Genomic DNA, 19501 nt, shown 5'->3' with positions numbered 1-19501 from the left:
TTACAGATATAAACTCAGAATTGAGATATAAACTCAGAATTGAGATATAAACTCAGAGTTACAGATATAAACTCAGAATTGAGATATAAACTCAGAATTACAGACATAAACTCAGAATTGAGATATAAACTCAGAATTGAGATATAAACTCAGAATTACAGACATAAACTCAGAATTGAGATATAAACTCAGAATTGAGATATAAACTCAGAATTACAGACATAAACTCAGAATTGAGATATAAACTCAGAATTGAGATATAAACTCAGAATTACAGACATAAACTCAGAATTGAGATATAAACTCAGAATTACAGACATAAACTCAGAATTGAGATATAAACTCAGAATTGAGATATAAACTCAGAATTACAGACATAAACTCAGAATTGAGATATAAACTCAGAATTGAGATATAAACTCAGAATTACAGACATAAACTCAGAATTGAGATATAAACTCAGAATTACAGACATAAACTCAGAATTGAGATATAAACTCAGAATTGAGATATAAACTCAGAATTACAGACATAAACTCAGAATTGAGATATAAACTCAGAATTGAGAGATATAAACATAGCAGTGAGAAATATAAACATAGGATTGAGAGATATAAAATCAGAATTGAGATATAAACTCAGAGTTACAGATAACCTCAGAATTAAGGATATAAACTAAAAATTACAGATATAAACCTCTAATTACAAAATATAAACGTAGAATTGAGAAATATAAACTCAGAATTGTGAGAAACACTATACAGATAGTGAGATAAAGTCAAAGTTACCCTTTTTATTTTTATTTCAAGGAAAAATCCTGTTTTACAATGTAGAGCTGACGGTTACTTACAGCAGAAGCAGAAGACACAGATCAAGACGCACACCGATCTCTTGCAGTTCATCTTGTCATCTGCAAAGTGAAATAAGGTGAAGTGATTTTAAAAGAATAAAAGCCTGAAACAACCTCAACAGCCAAAGAAAACCAGGAGTTCATGAATGTGAATTCTGTAGATCTGTAACTCTGATAAATCCACACACACACACACACACACACACACACACACACACACACACACACACACACACTGATATAAATCTACACACAATATTCACAATTCAAACATATGGCACAAGCAGAGTAAAATCACTCACAGTCGATGTGGAGCACATGCTCTTTGAACCTCAGTGGTTTTCGCCCTCTTACGATTTCTCAATGTGAAGTTCAGGTTTGGAAGAAGAGCGATAACATCAGAGTGATACAGCAGAAAAACACTTCCTTTCACACTTTCTTTCCATTTCACTTGTGGTTGAGAACACAACACAACTCAACAAATCAACAGCATACGTCTATTATCAGAGAGAAAAAAAAAGGAATTACGGATATAAAAACAGAATTAAGACTTATAAACATAGCTCTGAGAAATATAAATGTAGAATTGAGATATATAAACTTAGTATTGATATATAAACTCAGAGTTATGGACATAAACTCGGAATTGAGATATAAACTCAGAATTACAGACATAAACTCAGAATTGCAGACATAAACTCAGAATTTAGATATAAAATTCAGAATTTAGATATAAATTCAGAATTATGCATACAAACTCAGAATTATGGACATGAACTCATCATTGAGATATAAATTCAGAATTGAGACATAAACTCAGAATTACAGACATAAACTCAGAATTTAGACATAAACTCAGAATTGAGATATAAACTCAGAATTACCGACATAAACTCAGAATTGAGATATATAAACATAGCACTGAGAAATTTAAACATGGAATTGAGATATATAAACTCAGAGTTACAGATATAAACTCAGAATTGAGACATAAACTCAGAATTACGGATATAAACTCAGAATTACAGACATAAACTCAGAATTATGGACAAACTCTGAATTACAGACATAAACTCATAATTATGGACATAAACTCTGAATTATGGACATAAACTCAGTATTGCACACATAAACTCTGAATTATGGACATAAACTCAGAATTGAGACATAAATTCAGAATTGAGACATAAACTCAGAATTACGGATATAAACTCAGAATTACAGACATAAACTCAGAATTATGGACATAAACTCTGAATTACAGACATAAACTCAGAATTATGGACATAAATTCAGAATTGAGACATAAATTCAGAATTAAGACATAAACTCAGAATTACAGACATAAACTCTGAATTATGGACATAAATTCTGAATTATGGACATAAACTCATTATTGAGATATAATCTCAGAATTACAGTCATAAACTCAGAATTACAGACATAAACTCTGAATTATGGACATAAACTCTGAATTATGGACATAAACTCAGTATTGCACACATAAACTCAGAATTATGGACATAAACTCAGAATTGAGACATAAATTCAGAATTGAGACATAAACTCAGAATTACGGACATAAACTCAGAATTACAGACATAAACTCAGAATTATGGACATAAACTCTGAATTACAGACATAAACTCAGAATTACGGACATAAATTCAGAATAGAGACATAAATTCAGAATTGAGACATAAACTCAGAATTACAGACATAAACTCTGAATTATGGACATAAATTCTGAATTATGGACATAAACTCAGTATTGAGATATAATCTCAGAATTACAGTCATAAACTCAGAATTACAGACATAAACTCTGAATTATGGACATAAACTCTGAATTATGGACATAAACTCAGTATTGCACACATAAACTCAGAATTATGGACATAAACTCAGAATTGAGACATAAATCCAGAATTGAGACATAAACTCAGAATTACAGACATAAACTCTGAATTATGGACATAAACTCAGAATTGAGACATAAATTCAGAATTGAGACATAAATTCAGAATTGAGACATAAACTCAGAATTACGGATATAAACTCAGAAATACAGACATAAACTCAGAATTATGGACATAAACTCTGAATTACAGACATAAACTCAGAATTATGGACATAAATTCAGAATTGAGACATAAATTCAGAATTGAGACATAAACTCAGAATTACAGACATAAACTCTGAATTATGGACATAAATTCTGAATTATGGACATAAACTCAGTATTGAGATATAATCTCAGAATTACAGTCATAAACTCAGAATTACAGACATAAACTCAGAATTGCAGACATAAATTCAGAATTGAGACATAAACTCAGAATTATGGATATAAACTAAGAATTAGGGCCCTTACATAGTCAACGTGAGAAACGCGAGCAAGCAACGCGAGCGACGCGCTCCCTTTCATAGTCTAAACAGTGGACGCAAGCGTCACGGGCGATGCGTGTATGCAATACACCGCTCAAGCAACAGGGGGTAGTAGAGTCGGGGTGATATTAGTAGAGTCAGGTCGCGTGATATTCAGATCACAATGGCATTCTGTTGCTGATTTTACATCGGCGGCAACAAAGGCAACGCAGAGATAAATGTGGATGAATACGTATAAGTTCGCATAATTGTCACTCTTCGCCTGCCATTGTATTCAAACCTTCTTCTTCTGTAAACACAATATACTTGAATTAATGTACAATACTTGCAATGTCACCCCCAGTGACAACGCATAGTATTGCGTGCATCGGCGTGTCGCGTATCAGAAACTAGGACGACACATTTGGCTACGCACTGACGCATAATGGCGGCCGAAGCGTAACGTTGCGTAGCCTCGGGGACGTGTATCCATACAGATGCATTGACTATGAAACAGCCCTTACTGACATAAACTCAGAACTGACATATAAACTTAGAATTACGGACATAAACTCAGAATTGAGACATAAATTCAGAATTGAGACATAAACTCAGAATCGAGATATAAACTCAGAATTACAGACATAAACTCAGAATTACGGACATAAACTCAGAATTGCAGACATAAACTCAGAATTACAGACATAAACTCAGAATTGAGACATAAACTCGGAATTGCAGACATAAACTCAGAATTGACATATAAACTTAGAATTACGGACATAAACTCAGAATTGCATACATAAACTCAGAATTATGGACATAAACTCAGAATTGAGACATAAATTCAGAATTGAGACATAAACTCAGAATCGAGATATAAACTCAGAATTACAGACATAAACTCAGAATTACGGACATAAACTCAGAATTGCAGACATAAACTCAGAATTACAGACATAAACTCAGAATTGAGACATAAACTCGGAATTGCAGACATAAACTCAGAATTGACATATAAACTTAGAATTACGGACATAAACTCAGAATTGCAGACATAAACTCAGAATTATGGACATAAACTCAGAATTGAGACATAAATTCAGAATTGAGACATAAACTCAGAATTACTGACATAAACTCAGAATTACGGACATAAACTCAGAATTGCAGACATAAACTCATAATTGAGACATAAACTCAGAATTATGGACATAAACTCAGAATTATGGACATAAATTCAAAATTACAGATTTAAACTCATAACTGAGATATAAACAGCACTGAGAAATATAAACATAAAATTTAGATATATAAACTCAGAATTATAGATATAAACTTAGAATTGAGATATAAACTCAGAATTATGGATACAAACTCAGAATTGCGGACATAAACTCAGAATTGAGATATAAATTCAAAATTACAGATATAAACTCATAATTGAGATATAAACTCAGAGTTACAGACATAAACTCAGAATTGCAGACATAAACTCAGAATTACGGACATAAATTCAGAATTATGGACATAAACTCAGAATTATGGACATAAACTCAGAATTGAGATATAAACTCAGAATTGAGAAATAAACTCAGAATTATGGATATAAACTCAGAATTACTGACATAAACTCAGAATTGAGATATAAACTCAGAGTTACAGACATAAACTCAGAATTGAGATATAAACTGAGAGTTACAGACATAAACTCAGAATTATGGACATAAACTCAGAATTGAGAAATAAACTCAGAATTACTGACATAAACTCAGAATTGAGATATAAACTCAGTAATGAGATATAAACTCAGAATTGAGAAATAAACTCATAATTATGGATATAAACTCAGAATTACTGACATAAACTCAGAATTGAGATATAAACATAGCACTGAGAAATATAAACATACAATTTAGATATATAAACTCAGAATTATAGATATAAACATAGCACTAAGAAATATAAACCTAAAATTTAGATATATAAACTCAGAATTATAGATATAAACTCAGAATTGAGATATAAATTCAGAATTATAGATTTAAACTCAGTATTGAGATATAAACTCAGAGTTGTGAGATATAAACTCAGAATTACAGATATAAACATAAAATTATGAAATATAAACATATCATTGAGAAATATAAACTCACAATTGTGAGAAACAATACACGAATTATGAGATAGTCAAAGTTACCTTTTTTATTTTTATTTCAAGGAAAAATCCTGTTTTACAATGTAGAGCTGACGGTTACTTACAGCAGAAGCAGAAGACACAGATCAAGACGCACACCGCTCTCTTGCAGTTCATCTTGTCATCTGCAAAGTGAAATAAGGTGAAGTAATTTTAAAAGAATAAAAGCCTGAAACAACCTCAACAGCCAAAGAAAACCAGGAGTTCATGAATGTGAATTCTGTAGATCTGTAACTCTGATAAATCCACACACACACACACACACACACACACACACACTGATATAAATCTACACAAAATATTCACAATTCAAACATATGGCACAAGCAGAGTAAAATCACTCACAGTCGATGTGGAGCACATGCTCTTTGAACCTCAGTGGTTTTCGCCCTCTTACGATTTCTCAATGTGAAGTTCAGGTTTAGAAGAAGAGCGATAACATCAGAGTGATACAGCAGAAAAACACTTCCTTTCACACTTTCTTTCCATTTCACTTGTGGTTGAGAACACAACACAACTCAACAAATCAACAGCATACGTCTATTATCAGAGAGAAAAACAGAGTTTGTAATAAAACGCTTCTGCTTTTGTTATTAGAAACTTGAGTTTCTGAGAAAAGAGTTGGTGTTGGCTGGAGAAAGAGTCAAGATCTGGACATTTTAAACACGCTTACTTTTTGAGATGAACAAGATATGAACAAGATATGAACTCCAACGCCAGCAGGCAAAACACTTGAAAGCTGATGAAATAATAAATGCATCAGTATGTGATTCAATAGAAATGAATCTCACATCACTGTTAGACTTCACACTCACCAATGAGTTTCACTGCCAATCACACCTACAATAAACAGATGTAGCAGTGTTGTTTTACTATCAATAAGATACTATTATAACAGGTTTTGTTCATATATTTAATTAAGTGTTTATATTACCTTTTTGCCATTTTTATTAGTTTATTTTTAAAATATGTCTATATTGAATTATTTCATAATTATTTACTTTTTGTAATTATAAATTATTTATGCATTAATTATTACAGTCATTTCAAAATTAGTTTTTGTTATTTTAGTTCATCAAGTTAAAATGAAAAGGATAAATGTTGCTTTGGAAATAGCTGAAATAAAATAAGTTTTTTTAAATGTGAACCTGGAGCACAAAACCAGACATAAGTGTGTCAATTTTTTAAAATTGTGTATAAATCATCTTTCCATTGATGTGTGGTTTGTTAGGAGGACAATATTTGAAAATCTGGAATCTGAGGGAGCAAAAACATCTAAATATTGAGAAAATCATCTTTAAAGTTGTTCAGATGAAGTTCTTAGCAATGCATATTACTGATCAAACATTAGGTTTTTATATATTTACAGTAGGAGATTTACTAAATATCTTCATGGAACATGATCTTTACTTAATATCCTAATGATTTTTGTCATAAAAGAGAAATGTATAATTGTGACTCAAACAATGTATTGTTGTCTATTTCTACAAATATACGTCTGTGACACTGATGACTGCTTCTGTGCTCATGGGACACACGTCGTGAACCGTCCAAAATAAAACCGCACAAATACATATCTTAAAAAAGTAAAGACAAAGTATATATATGTTTTTGTCTTTCTACTCACCAAGGCTGCATGTTTTTGATCAAATATCCAGTAAAAATATAAATATTGTCCAATAAATTTACTATTTTAAGAAATTGTTTTATATGTGAATTTATTGTAAATTTGAATTTATTTCATTGACACAAAGCTGAATTTTCTGTTTTGCCTGCTTCACGTTTTGTGGAAACAATATAATTCACAAGTTTGGGATATACATATTTTAAAAACAAAAATAAATAAAGAATTTAATGTGCTCATTCATCAAGGCTGCATTAAATTGATCAAAAGTGACAAAAATTATATTCATAATAATGTTACAAAGGACTTCTATTTTATATAAACACTGTTCTTTTGAAATTCTGTTCATCTGTGAATCATGAAAAATAAAATGCATCATGTTTGCCACAAAAATATTGTGCAACAACACTGATTGATGATAATCAGAAATGTTTTTTGAGCAGTAAATCATCATATTATTCTGATTTCTGAAGATCATGTGACACTGAAGACTGGAGGAATGATGCTGAAAATACAGCGGAGCATCACAGAAATACATTACAATTTAACACAGATTCACACAGAAAACAGATGATTTAAATTAGAATAATATTTCACAATTTTACTCTATTTTTTCACAAATAAAAAGTCACAAATGTATGTAGTGGTTATGAAAAAGAAAGGGGAAGGATATGTTAGAATAAAAATAGAAATAGTGTGATAATGCATAATTAAATTAAGTTATTTAATTAAAATCTTAAATTGATATTATATAAAACACTACAGCATAATATGAGAAGCTAAAGAAATATTAATTTCTTTGTTTACACCTGCAGCAGTGACGCTGAACGGGTTTAAGTCCTGAGGGTTTTTAAAGCGATCATGAATTTACAGTCAGTCTGTCACTCATCTTTACATCCTCGGACATATTTAACGATCTTTATGAACATGTTATCGAGTTTTGTGACGCGTTTTAGGTAAACATGCTGCGTGTTAACTGCAGCTATACCTCTCTGCGCCGACAGGGGGCGCTGTGACGTCACGCCGCGACAGCTGACGAGCGGAAGACGACGCTCGCCGCCGGAAGTGTCGTGTTCACCGAAACACTCATCAGCATTCCGCTTCCAAGTGTACAGAATCAAACTTGTGTTTCAAACGCAAATTAAACCAAGGAGAATCAGAAGATATGGCGCATTTAACCACAAACCCTGCGGACAAAGAGCGGTCAGTTCAGGCCTTTATATCTGATTACATCCGTAACGTTAACACAATTCAACTGAGTGGAGTAACATGAACATAATGTGTGTGTGTAACTTATATATAGTTTTTACATTTAAGTATTTTATTTCAAGATTTGTATTAAACTGTTTTTTAATATATATGTATTTATAACATTTAAATATTTAAGTGTGTATTGGTTATACATTTGAAAAATGTAAATATTAAATATGCATTGTTTATATATTCTATTGTACAATTTTATATAAATGCAATTTTATTAACAAGCACAGACACACTCACACACAGTTTTTTAAGTATTTTAAAATATGTGTTTAATTTTAAATGTATACGTATAATTATTTATAATATTATCATTTTACATTTTATCAATATAATTTTTAAATATAATTATATATGTAAGAATTTATATTAAATATGCATTAATTACACATTTTTTATAATTTTTATATTATAATTAGAAAATGTTATTTTTAAAATAAAAATGTATGTACGTTTATGTATTATATTTACATACTTTATTTTTACATATTTATGCATATTGTTATGCATTTAATATTATATGTTATATTTAATATGCATATCATTTCTATTTCTATATTTGTTTCCCCACCAGGTTTGTGTGTGTCTATCCAGCATATATCAACAGTAAAAAGACATTAGCAGAAGGCAGAAGAATAGCTGCAGAGAAGGTGAGTGTCTCTGATGATGTTGTTCAGAATGTAACTGTGTGTGTGTGTGTGTGTTTAATCTCTCTCTGTGTGTGTGTGTGTGTGTGTGTGTGTGTTTTCAGGCGGTGGAGAACCCGTCGTGTGCTGAGATCCGGGACGTCCTGACCGCCGCTGGACTCAATGTTCTGGTGGAGGTCTGACAGCGCTTCATCAAGCTCTGATTCTCATGTTTAGTGTTGAAGTGAAATCATGACATCACTTCCTTCTTCCAGAACAAGATGTATCCGCGCGAATGGAACCGAGACGTTCAGTTCAGAGGAAGAGTGCGCATTCAGCTCAAACTCGAGGACGGAAGTCTATGCCAAGACAAGTTTGCATCTAGTAAGATTTGGGGAAAAATAAATAGATTTTTCTTTCCTGAAAAAAAAAAATCTGGGTTTGCTCTGCTTGTTTTTAGGGCTGCATGATTTGGCCATAATGTTGTGGTTATACAAAATATAATTTATATTTAATAATAATAAATGATAATTATTTAAAATATTATTTTATTATTACCATATTATTTATTGCTACTCTAAACCAAAATGATAATATATAAATTATTGCTTAAATTTTGTGGTTATACAAATTATAAATTATATGAAATTATACAAATATATTAAATTATTATTATTATAAAGTTATTTATTATTAACCTCTTATTACTTAATTCCTAAATAAAAACTATTGTATTATTTGACTAACAATTAAAAAAAAAATATATATATATATATATATGTGTGTGTGTTAGTATTTAGGAAAACATTTCGGGTTTGCTCTGCTTGTTTTTGTTTATATAAAATAAAAATTATTTTTAATTATAATAATAGATGATGATAATTATTTAAAATATTGTATTATTACACTATTATTTATTACTACTTTATCAACCCTAAATAAAAATATATAAAATTTAAATTAAATTATTAAATGTCAACTGATTAATCGCAATTAAAATATTTTTTTTTTATTTCATGTACCGTGCATATTTACCGTGTTTATATAAATGCACACACACACACATGCATGCATGTATATATTTAAGAAAAATATCTTACATTGGTATATTAAATACAGTTATAAATATTGTCATGCAAATGCATGTCATTACATTATTTCTGAGACCATCAGTTTTCTCTCTGCCTCCAGGGAAAGATGTGATGTTTTATGTGGCGGAGATGATCCCCAAACTGAAGAGCAGAACACAGAAGAGCGGTGGAGCCGAGGCCGGATCACAGCAGGGAGAAGGAGGGAAGAAATCAAAGAAGAAGAAGAAGTAGATGATGTGTTTCTAAAACGGCTTTGTTTTTGGTTCCTCTTTGACTGATTTTGTAGTTTTGGCACCTGACGGACTTTAATTTGAGCTCCAGATTATCGTTTAGTTTGTAATATTCGATGACCTCTGCCACGCTCAACAGAGGTGTTTCTGTTAATTATGGATGATGGATTGTGTTTAAACGAGTGCTGACAGAGCTTGAAATACACGGGTGTCTCGTATGACGGCGTCTGTCAGTTTGTCTAGGTGTGTTTTGTGAGGATCAGTGTTTGGACACGGCTGTGAGATGCCAGCGCTCGTGTCCTTCATCACACCTGTTCACCAGAACCTCTGCATCGCTCTGAACGTGTCAAATAAAGAGAACAGCAGAAGTCAGTGTCTGTGTGTTTATTGAGCCGCACTCATCAGTTAGATCGGGGATTGTTGGTTCAGGGCTGGATTTCCCCCGCGATTGTCGCCAAAATTCTTCAGATGTTTGGTCCGGAGCTCCAGTCTGATGAGCCACTCGTCACGCAGCCTGAAATCACACCGGTCAAGCCTTTACAACAGAACACATTACTGGAGAGTTCATGCCTGTCAATCAGAAGCAGCTTTCTGATAAAACACCACATAATGTAGGGCTTCGAAATGATTAAGTCAAAATAAAAGTTTGTTTACATACTATGTGTTTGTGTACACACACGTATTAGATTTGTCATATATATACAGTACAGACCAAAAGTTTGGAAACATTACTATTTTTAATGTTTTTGAAAGAGGTTTCTTCTGCTCATCAAGCCTGCATTTATTTGATCAAAATACAGAAAAAAAATGTAATATTCTGAAATATTATTACAACTTAAAATAATTGTTTTTAAATGTATTATACTTTAAATGATCATTTATTTCTGTGATGCAAAGCTGAATTTTTAGGATCATTATCACATGATCCTTTAGAAATCATTCTAATATGATGATTCATTATCAAAGCTGGAAACAGTTCTGCTGCTTAATATTATTTCAGAACATGTGACACTTTTTTAGGATACTTTGATGAAGAAAAAGTAAAAAAAGAAGCTATGTTTTTAAAATATAAATATTTTGTAATAACAATATACACTACTGGTCAGTAATTTGGGGTCAGTCATTTTTTTTTCTTTTTAAATAAAATCAATACTTTTATTCAGCAAGGATGTGTTAAATTGATAAAAAGTGATAGTAAAGAAAATATATTATTAGACTTTTCTTTTTCTTTTTTTGAATAAATGCAGTTCTTTTTAACCTTTTCTTCGCCAGATATATTAGACAGCAGAACTGTTTCCAACACTCATAATAAATCAGAATATCAGAATGATTTCTAAATGATCATGTGATCGACTGATGTTACATGTGACACTGAAGGCTGGAGGAATGATGCTGAAAATTCAGCTTTGCATCACAGGAATAAATTATTTATTTTAAAGTATATTCAAACAGAAAACTATTATTTTAAATTGTAATAATATTTCACAATATTACTGTTTTTTTCTGTATTTTTGATCAAATAAATGCAGGCTTGATGAGCAGAAGAAACTTCTTTCAAAAACATAAAAAAAAATAGTAATGTTTCCAAACTTTTGGTCTGTCCTGTATATATATATATATATATATACACACACACACACACACACACACACATAAAGTGTATTATATAATGGTTGATGTTGGATGGGAGATCAGAAAGTAGCTTTAATAATTCTCTGAATACCTTGTAACACAAGTATAATTGACTGTCCATGAGAAATACAGTTGAATATTTCTGTACACCTGTTGCAGTCTCAACATGGATTATTGAATTTGAGGGCCGTTACTCTGATAATCTTCTGTCCTCAGCGGGACGCGGATATTAAATATCAACTCAGAAAACAGCACAGTGCATAATAATAATAATAATAACATTATATGCGAAAACATTATTATTATTCAGTCCAGCACTATATATTACGAAAAGAGTAAAAACCAATAAACTACAGTTTTATAAAAAAAAAAAAAAGTAGCAATATTTGATTTTTTTAACTTGAAACAAAAATCTTGATTGACGAATGCTAAGATATTTATAGCAGAAAACAAGACACAAATACTGAGCAAGAAAGTCATTTTTGCAGCGTAGTTGTTTTAGTATAGATCTCAAAGCCCGGGATTATTATATTGTGATGTAATTGATTTCTGAGACTTACTTGGTGAGAGCGCTCCTCTTCATCCTCTCTTCTTCAGTTTCTGTCATGTGATTGTGATTGTTGATCTTTTGCTCCCAGAAGGACTTGATGAAGAGTTTGTCATGAATGAGAGCAGAACTCATCTCCTGTGAACAGCACAAAGGAATCAAACACCTGATCATCACAGATCTGAACACACATGTCCTCTCTATCTATTTACCTGACTGTCTTAAGATCAGCACAGAGGAAGAGTGATCTTCATCGTCCAGACGGTGGTCTTTATTCCAGTGTGATCTCCTCTAATGATGTTCCTGAGCTCCTCCTCGGGTTTATTTCAGAAGTGACTCTTCTCGTTGGGATGGGCGGCACACATTCACTTCTAACACACTCTCTCTCCTCAGCTTCTGGAAGCTTCTGTGCTGCAAACGATGTGGATTTCCATATGCAAATATTTAAATAGTTTTTACTTGAAATGAGAAAAATATCTACTAATGTGGTCAGAAAAATAATCTTGTTTTGTCTTGAAATTACGTTTATTTTTCTGAGCCCACAGTTTTAGGCAAAACATTTCATTTTGGTATATTTTTTCAGAAAGCAGCACATATCTTTGTAAATTAGTTCCTAACATGGTTTCTAAAGGTTTCTGAAGCATTGAAATGTCTTTTTGTTTTAATCGTGATTCGAATGTTATCTTAACCTCACAAAAGCATTTCAATTTTTTATATATATTTTATTTTGTTATTCTGGTCATCCAATACTTTACATTTTTAACACATTGTTGGCTTAGATAATGTTTCATAACAGTGGAAATTAATTCTGTATTTTCCAATACGATTACCAAGGGGTAACATGTATATAGGAAAACAGTAGCGGACCTAGGACAGATCCTTGTGGCACTCCATAGTTTACTGGTGATAATTAAGATGACTCTCCTTTTAAATAGTGTTAGCAATCTATTCACATGTTTTAGAAATGAAAATGATTGTGTGAAAAAATAGATTTTAAGATAAAAAAAAATGGACTAATACAGAATCAACTTGACGGAGCTCAAACTCTAAACATGGGGCTGCAACAAACACGAAGTGACGTCTCTGTTTGAGAAGGCGTGAATTTTAAATGAGGTGTCCTTACATTTATATAACTGTTAAAATACATTAGTGAAAGTTGTGAGAACATTCCTTGTTCCCTAGATATTGGTAGCTATTATATTAATTGATGAATGTTTAAGTATTTGTACTGGAAAACAAGACAGAAATACTTAGAAAGATATTAGTTTTATTTGCAGTGTAATGCAACTTGAATCACGTCTAAAGACGCAGGAGTAGGGACAAATGCAGCTGTGAACACCACAAACTAATGAAGTTATTACTGTAAACAGATGATGACAGTCTCATGTTCACATATACAGCCAGAGATTCTGACTCCCAACAATCAGACGCAAACGGTGTCAGCAGCAGCGTTCACACCTGATATCCATTACATCATGTATTTTTAAGGTGGAAAACATCTTGCATATGTTGTAAAGGACCATCACATCCAAAATAACCTCTCTAATCATCAAGTGACAGACACATTAAAACACATGTCTCAGTCTTCACAGAGGAACCAGAGGTGACATCTCTCACGTTTGTCAACGCACAGAAATCTTAAACCAGCATTAATTGCTTCGCAGTTATATTCTTGTCAGTCGGAATGACTGTGTGATTCACATATTCGTTTACAAGTGCATTACTTCATGCAAACAAAACTTCAGCACATGTGCAGTTCACAACCGTTTGTGTTTGCAGAAACACAAAACACAAACACAAAAATAATAAATGTAATTGCAACTTTTCATAGGTTGGACTTTTTTTCTCTCAAATTCTTTTTTTTTCAGAATTAAAGAAAAAAAGATATGCACCTCAGATGTGCACTTTTTTAATAGCATGGTGAAAACAAGCTTCCATTAGAAAAGAAATCTAATTGATATCCTAGAATAACTTTTTAGCAAATATTCAGATGAAAATAAACAGTACACACATTTGTATGACATACAATGCATGTAAACAATCTTTATGGCACTGTGCACATGTGCAATACATTTACATGCTTGTAAATTCAAGCATGTTAATTCAAGCATGTAAATTCAAGCATGTAAATGTGTGTGTGTGTGTGTGTGTGTGTGTATACAGACGTTTTGAAACAAGTCCTGACATTACGATGAACTTCCAACTGAAGCATTACAGAAAAAAAACCCATTTTGTTTACATTTTGAAATAAGGAGTAATGTTAGACTTGAGAACATTGAAGAGCAGATAACTTTGACCGAACACTTCTAGAAGGTTTGTGCGTAACTCTGGCAGAACGTTCCGAGTCTGTTCCCGTTCCTGTGGATTAGAGAGTGTTTGCCGAACGAATAACTGTTGTGTTAGAGACCGTGCTGGCCTCCGTCTGCGCGCCTGATCTGATCTATTGTTCGCTCACATTACGGCACATTAACACCTGCTCAATTTCTTGCCCTTTTACACAAGGCCAAATGTATCTGGAGAATCTGGGTGTGATACAAAGCCGATCACACATGTGTGAGATTCGATGTCTTCTGGGCGTGATGTCTGCTGAGCTCCAGGTCTTAACCGGCGCTGGCCCGAGCTCTATTTTAGTCTCAGCAGTGTGTAATTATGATATAAGACACTAATGCTGCTTAAGACATCAGTCACAGCTGCACAGGCCGCCTGACTCATTGTTCTAAAATAGACTTTGCTGTATGCTTGTTTTTTGAACCTGCATTGATGATATTAAAGCCCAGCATGTGATGCAGACTCAGGAGAGCTGGCTTATCTCAGTGTGATGCAAACATCTGAACTTCAGCTTGAACCGCATCCAGAGCTTCCCGGTTAACAGGGAACTTCTGTTTTTATTTTTTCCAGCAACATTAATAGAATGTTTGTTCTAAGTTCTCTGGTGTTTATTAATGTTCTTACAACACTGGCACAAAAACAGTATTTATACGCATTTATAGTTCATTTGAATGTTTTATTTCTTAAAGGTTTTAGTTGGACGTTCATGTAACGCTTTTTGAAATGTTGCTTTCTGTGTTGCAGAAGGTTCAAAAATAACTCTTGCATTCTCTTCGCGCAAACATTAAATAACGTAAGAGCAAATGTTCTTAGGATAGATTTTTAAAAAGCTGGATCTAGACTTCAATACACGATTTTAAAGTGATACTTCACCCCAAAAATAAAAAAAATGTCATCATTTACTCATGCATTTCTTTCATCTGTGAAAAAAAAAAAAAAAAAAAAAATATATATATATATATATATATATATATATATATATAACATTTCTGCTCCCATTGACTTCCATTATATTAAATCCACATGGAACAATACAAGGATGAGTAAATAATGACATAATTATCATTTTTGGATGAACTAACTCTTTAAAAACCATTATTGATATAATGCAAATTTAGTTTTTAGTTTCTAGTAAAGAAGATATATTTACATTAATGCATTTAACATTAAAGCAAGCTTGTTTCGGCCACAGAATAAATAAAAAAAGGTATTGTGAATTTATCTCACAATTCAGACTTTCTTGCATTTCTGAGAAAAGAAGTTGAGTTTACATCTAAACTCACAACTGCAAGAAAAAAATTGGTGATAAAAATTGTGATATTTAAACTTGCTACAGACAGATTCTAAGAAAAGAATTTGCAACTGTGAAATATAAACTTTAATTCAGAGAAAAAAAAAGTCCCAATTCTGAGGAAAGAGACAGATGAGTTCTCAGAAGTGAGAGATAAAGTCACAGTTACCCTTTTCACTCTGTGATATAAACAAGCTTCCACAGTTTTATCTCTGTCGTGCGTTCTGTGTCTGTTTCAATCATAAAGTGATCAAAGTAAACACTAAACAAAGATTTAGAGAAAGATGCCACTGAACTTTGCTTTGAAGCGCTCTCTGCATGAAGCCTGATGCTGGAGTCTGAAGTCGTTGGCATGGAGATAAGATTAGAAAACAGACAAACAGAGATGCTCGCCAGCTTTAGCAAGTTAACCAGATATCAGATGAAGTGACGGAAGATCTGCTTTCAGCTCACACACACACACACACACACACACACACACATTCAAAGAGAGAGAGAGAGACAGAGAGAGAGATGCTGAAGTACATCCTTCACATCTCCAGGTGCATTATGGGTCAGAGAGAGATATGTATTCATTGCTTTATTTACATGCATGCATGATATACATTTGATCAGTTCATGCATTCCCTGGAAGTCGAACCCATGACCTCGGCGTTGCAAGCGCTGGGATCTACGGTTTGAAAAACAACTGCGTGACATGAAAGGTTACGTAAATGCCAAGGCAAACATTATGGAATATTCTTAGAACTTTAATACTGATCCAAGGTTTTTGAAACATTCTTAGAGCGATGTTTTCTCAGCATCCTCATGATGTTATTTGTGTGTTCTGTGTTGAATATTCTCATAACGGTTTCAAAATGTTTCATTCAACTGAGAAGAAACATTCTTTATATGCAGTTTAGGAATAGATATTTTCGGACATTTAAAAACATTCAGACTTAATGATTTCATAATGGTTTATATAGAATAAATCATAATCTTTGTATAATTGAAAATCTGCTGGTTCTGTAAATATTAAAGAACATTCAGAAATACGGTTTTTAAATGTAACACTCCTGTAACATTTCCAAAATGTCGAAACGGAACATTCTCCTAACGTTCACATAACCAAGAAAAAAAAAAGTTCTTAATATATTAAAAGAGCGTCTAAAAACATTCAGAATAACATTTCGGATTGTTCCTCAAATATTCACAGAACCATGACATAACTTTAAATATAATAAATGGATGATTTCAATGTTGAGAGAACGTTCAAATGTATTCGAATGGAATCTTCCTCTAACGTTCACATAAGCAAGAAACAACATTAAAACAGAACTGAAATAATCTTAATAATTTCAAAATGCATAAAATCGGAGCTCGTTGATGATGATCATGATGAATAAAATGTGTAAGAATCATACACTTTTGTTGGTCACAGAGCTGATTTTTTGCAATATTTAAAAATAGAAAAATTGTGCTGTGTTTTTGTGGATGGGAAGCAGAGTGATTAAAAACTACAGAAATATATATAATCTTCTGAGCCACTTAAAAGTGTGCTTCCTGTTGAGTGTCTTCTTGACCAACACTGCACTCTGCTGCTCAGTCTGGGATTCATTACATGTTATAAACACTGATCTAGGATGGATTTAATTCTCTATCATGTTACTTCTTTCTCTTAATCTCTTTGTATTTTGGCAGAGAGACAAAACTCAGTTCAGCCTATAGTGGGGCATGTTGTCACAGTATATGGGGTAAGTTGTCACAATGTGAACCTCCATTAAAGAAAATATTTCTGGAACATCAGCTTAATTGCAGAAATATATGTTTAATGAAACTGTTATACTCGCTGCTATAGAACTCCAAACCTAACAACCTCAGTGTGACAACTTGCCCCGGTCTCCTGTACATTTGATCAGCAGTTGTGTGTACATGATGATATATAGTCATGTTTATGATAAAAATATAATAATCACTGCATATAGAAGAACAAATGATGCAGATAATTCAATTTCAGACCTCACAGCTAATATATAAAGCAAATGTAATTGACAAGTTTGCCTACTACTAATGTTATTTGCTCCAGTGTTGGGGAAAGTTACTTATAAAAGGAATGCATTTATTGCATTTATTCCTAAAAAGTAACTAAGTGCATTACTTCATTAGTTTTTTTATGGAAAGTAATGAGTTACATTACTTTTGCAAAATGTTATATCTAAAGTCAGCGAATAAACACTTGCATTATTTAATATTTAATCATTGCAGGTTTGAGTTTGCATTTTACCGTTTTATTTATTTTGAGGAATACTGAATATTTTTGTGCAGGCGAGATGAGTTCATATTTAATCTAGAACTACAGTAACCATGGCAACACCAGAGCTGTCAGTCAACATGGAAACAAAGTAACAGATGAAAAAGTAACTCAGCTATTTTCTTGTAAATTAAAAAGTAATGCGCTACTTTATTAGTTACTTGAAAAAAAGTAATCTGATTACTTAAATCACTTTAAGTAATCGCAAGTAAATCGCATTACCCCAATATGGATTTTTACCCAAAATATAGAGTAATTTGAACATCTATTTTTAACCCTCTGGTATCCTTAATTTAAAGTGACTGGACACCTGAAATGTAACTTTTTTTATCTTCAGTAAAATCAATGTACCGGTAATATTTTTATTCAATAATATTTTTTATTTCGTATTTTGAGAGAATCTCATGGTACTGATTAATATTTATGTAATAATTATGAAACATTTTCCCCATTGAAAATAATAATATGAAAATGTATCTGTATCTTATCAGTTATGGCAGTATTCAGTATTAAAAATGTCTTTAAAATCCGTTTTAAAAAAATCTGTGTTCTGTGTTTTGCCACTTGATTCTTATATAGATATTTATAAAAAAGGATTATAAAATCTCTATTGTTTTTTTTAGTTTTTTTTTTTTATAGATATTTTCTTTAGTTATGGATCTGGATACATATTTAGACTTTCTCAAAGACAACTTTTTGTAAAGGTTTAGAATTATTATTATTTTTATGTTGATTTGAAATGTCAGTTTTTGCATTAATTTTATTACGGTCAAACTTGAACACAGACATTTTATTACACATGACATTAAAGTTTAAAAAATATAACAAGAATGAACAGGAATACTTTATCGTCGCTTAATCCATATTATTTCAACCTCTTATTGAAACCTCATTTTTTTCTGCATCATGAATTATTTGTAGATTGCACACACACACACACTCTCTCTCACACACACACACACACACACACACACACACACACACACACACACACACAAATATCCTGTACTTTCGTATTTTTCATGTTTCCAATTCATTTCCAATGGCAGTCATTTTTGACTTCAAACAACACCAGTATTTAGAATCATTTAATGACTTTTTTTTCTTTTCTTTTATCAGCAAATAGCCAAAAAAAAGTCACCAAGTTTCATACCGTTTTCATTTTTTC

The 19501-nt window shown here is 32.0% G+C and overlaps 2 protein-coding genes across 2 annotated transcripts; one reads left to right on the top strand and one right to left on the bottom strand.

Moving 5' to 3' along the window:
* The first annotated feature begins 8086 nt into the window (after window positions 1–8086).
* On the top strand, window positions 8087–10611 carry LOC113106892 (signal recognition particle 19 kDa protein-like). Its single transcript, XM_026268907.1, has 5 exons — window positions 8087–8241; window positions 8873–8948; window positions 9050–9121; window positions 9200–9308; window positions 10116–10611. Exons 1-5 carry the CDS (start codon window positions 8204–8206, stop codon window positions 10244–10246), a joined length of 426 nt encoding a protein of 141 aa, XP_026124692.1. The 5' UTR covers window positions 8087–8203; the 3' UTR covers window positions 10247–10611.
* A 2-nt stretch (window positions 10612–10613) lies between these two features.
* On the bottom strand, window positions 10614–12760 carry LOC113106893 (protein FAM240B). The gene is made up of 3 exons (XM_026268908.1): window positions 12637–12760; window positions 12438–12562; window positions 10614–10759 (listed from the first exon to the last, which is right to left on the bottom strand). The coding sequence occupies exons 2-3, from the start codon at window positions 12557–12559 to the stop codon at window positions 10651–10653; spliced, it is 231 nt and encodes a 76-aa protein (XP_026124693.1). The 5' UTR covers window positions 12560–12562; window positions 12637–12760; the 3' UTR covers window positions 10614–10650.
* Window positions 12761–19501: the final 6741 nt, after the last annotated feature.

The sequence above is a fragment of the Carassius auratus genome, chromosome 8 (genome assembly GCF_003368295.1).
Source record: "Carassius auratus strain Wakin chromosome 8, ASM336829v1, whole genome shotgun sequence".
Taxonomy (NCBI): Eukaryota; Metazoa; Chordata; class Actinopteri; order Cypriniformes; family Cyprinidae; genus Carassius; species Carassius auratus.
This window is presented reverse-complemented; position numbering and strand designations above follow the sequence as displayed.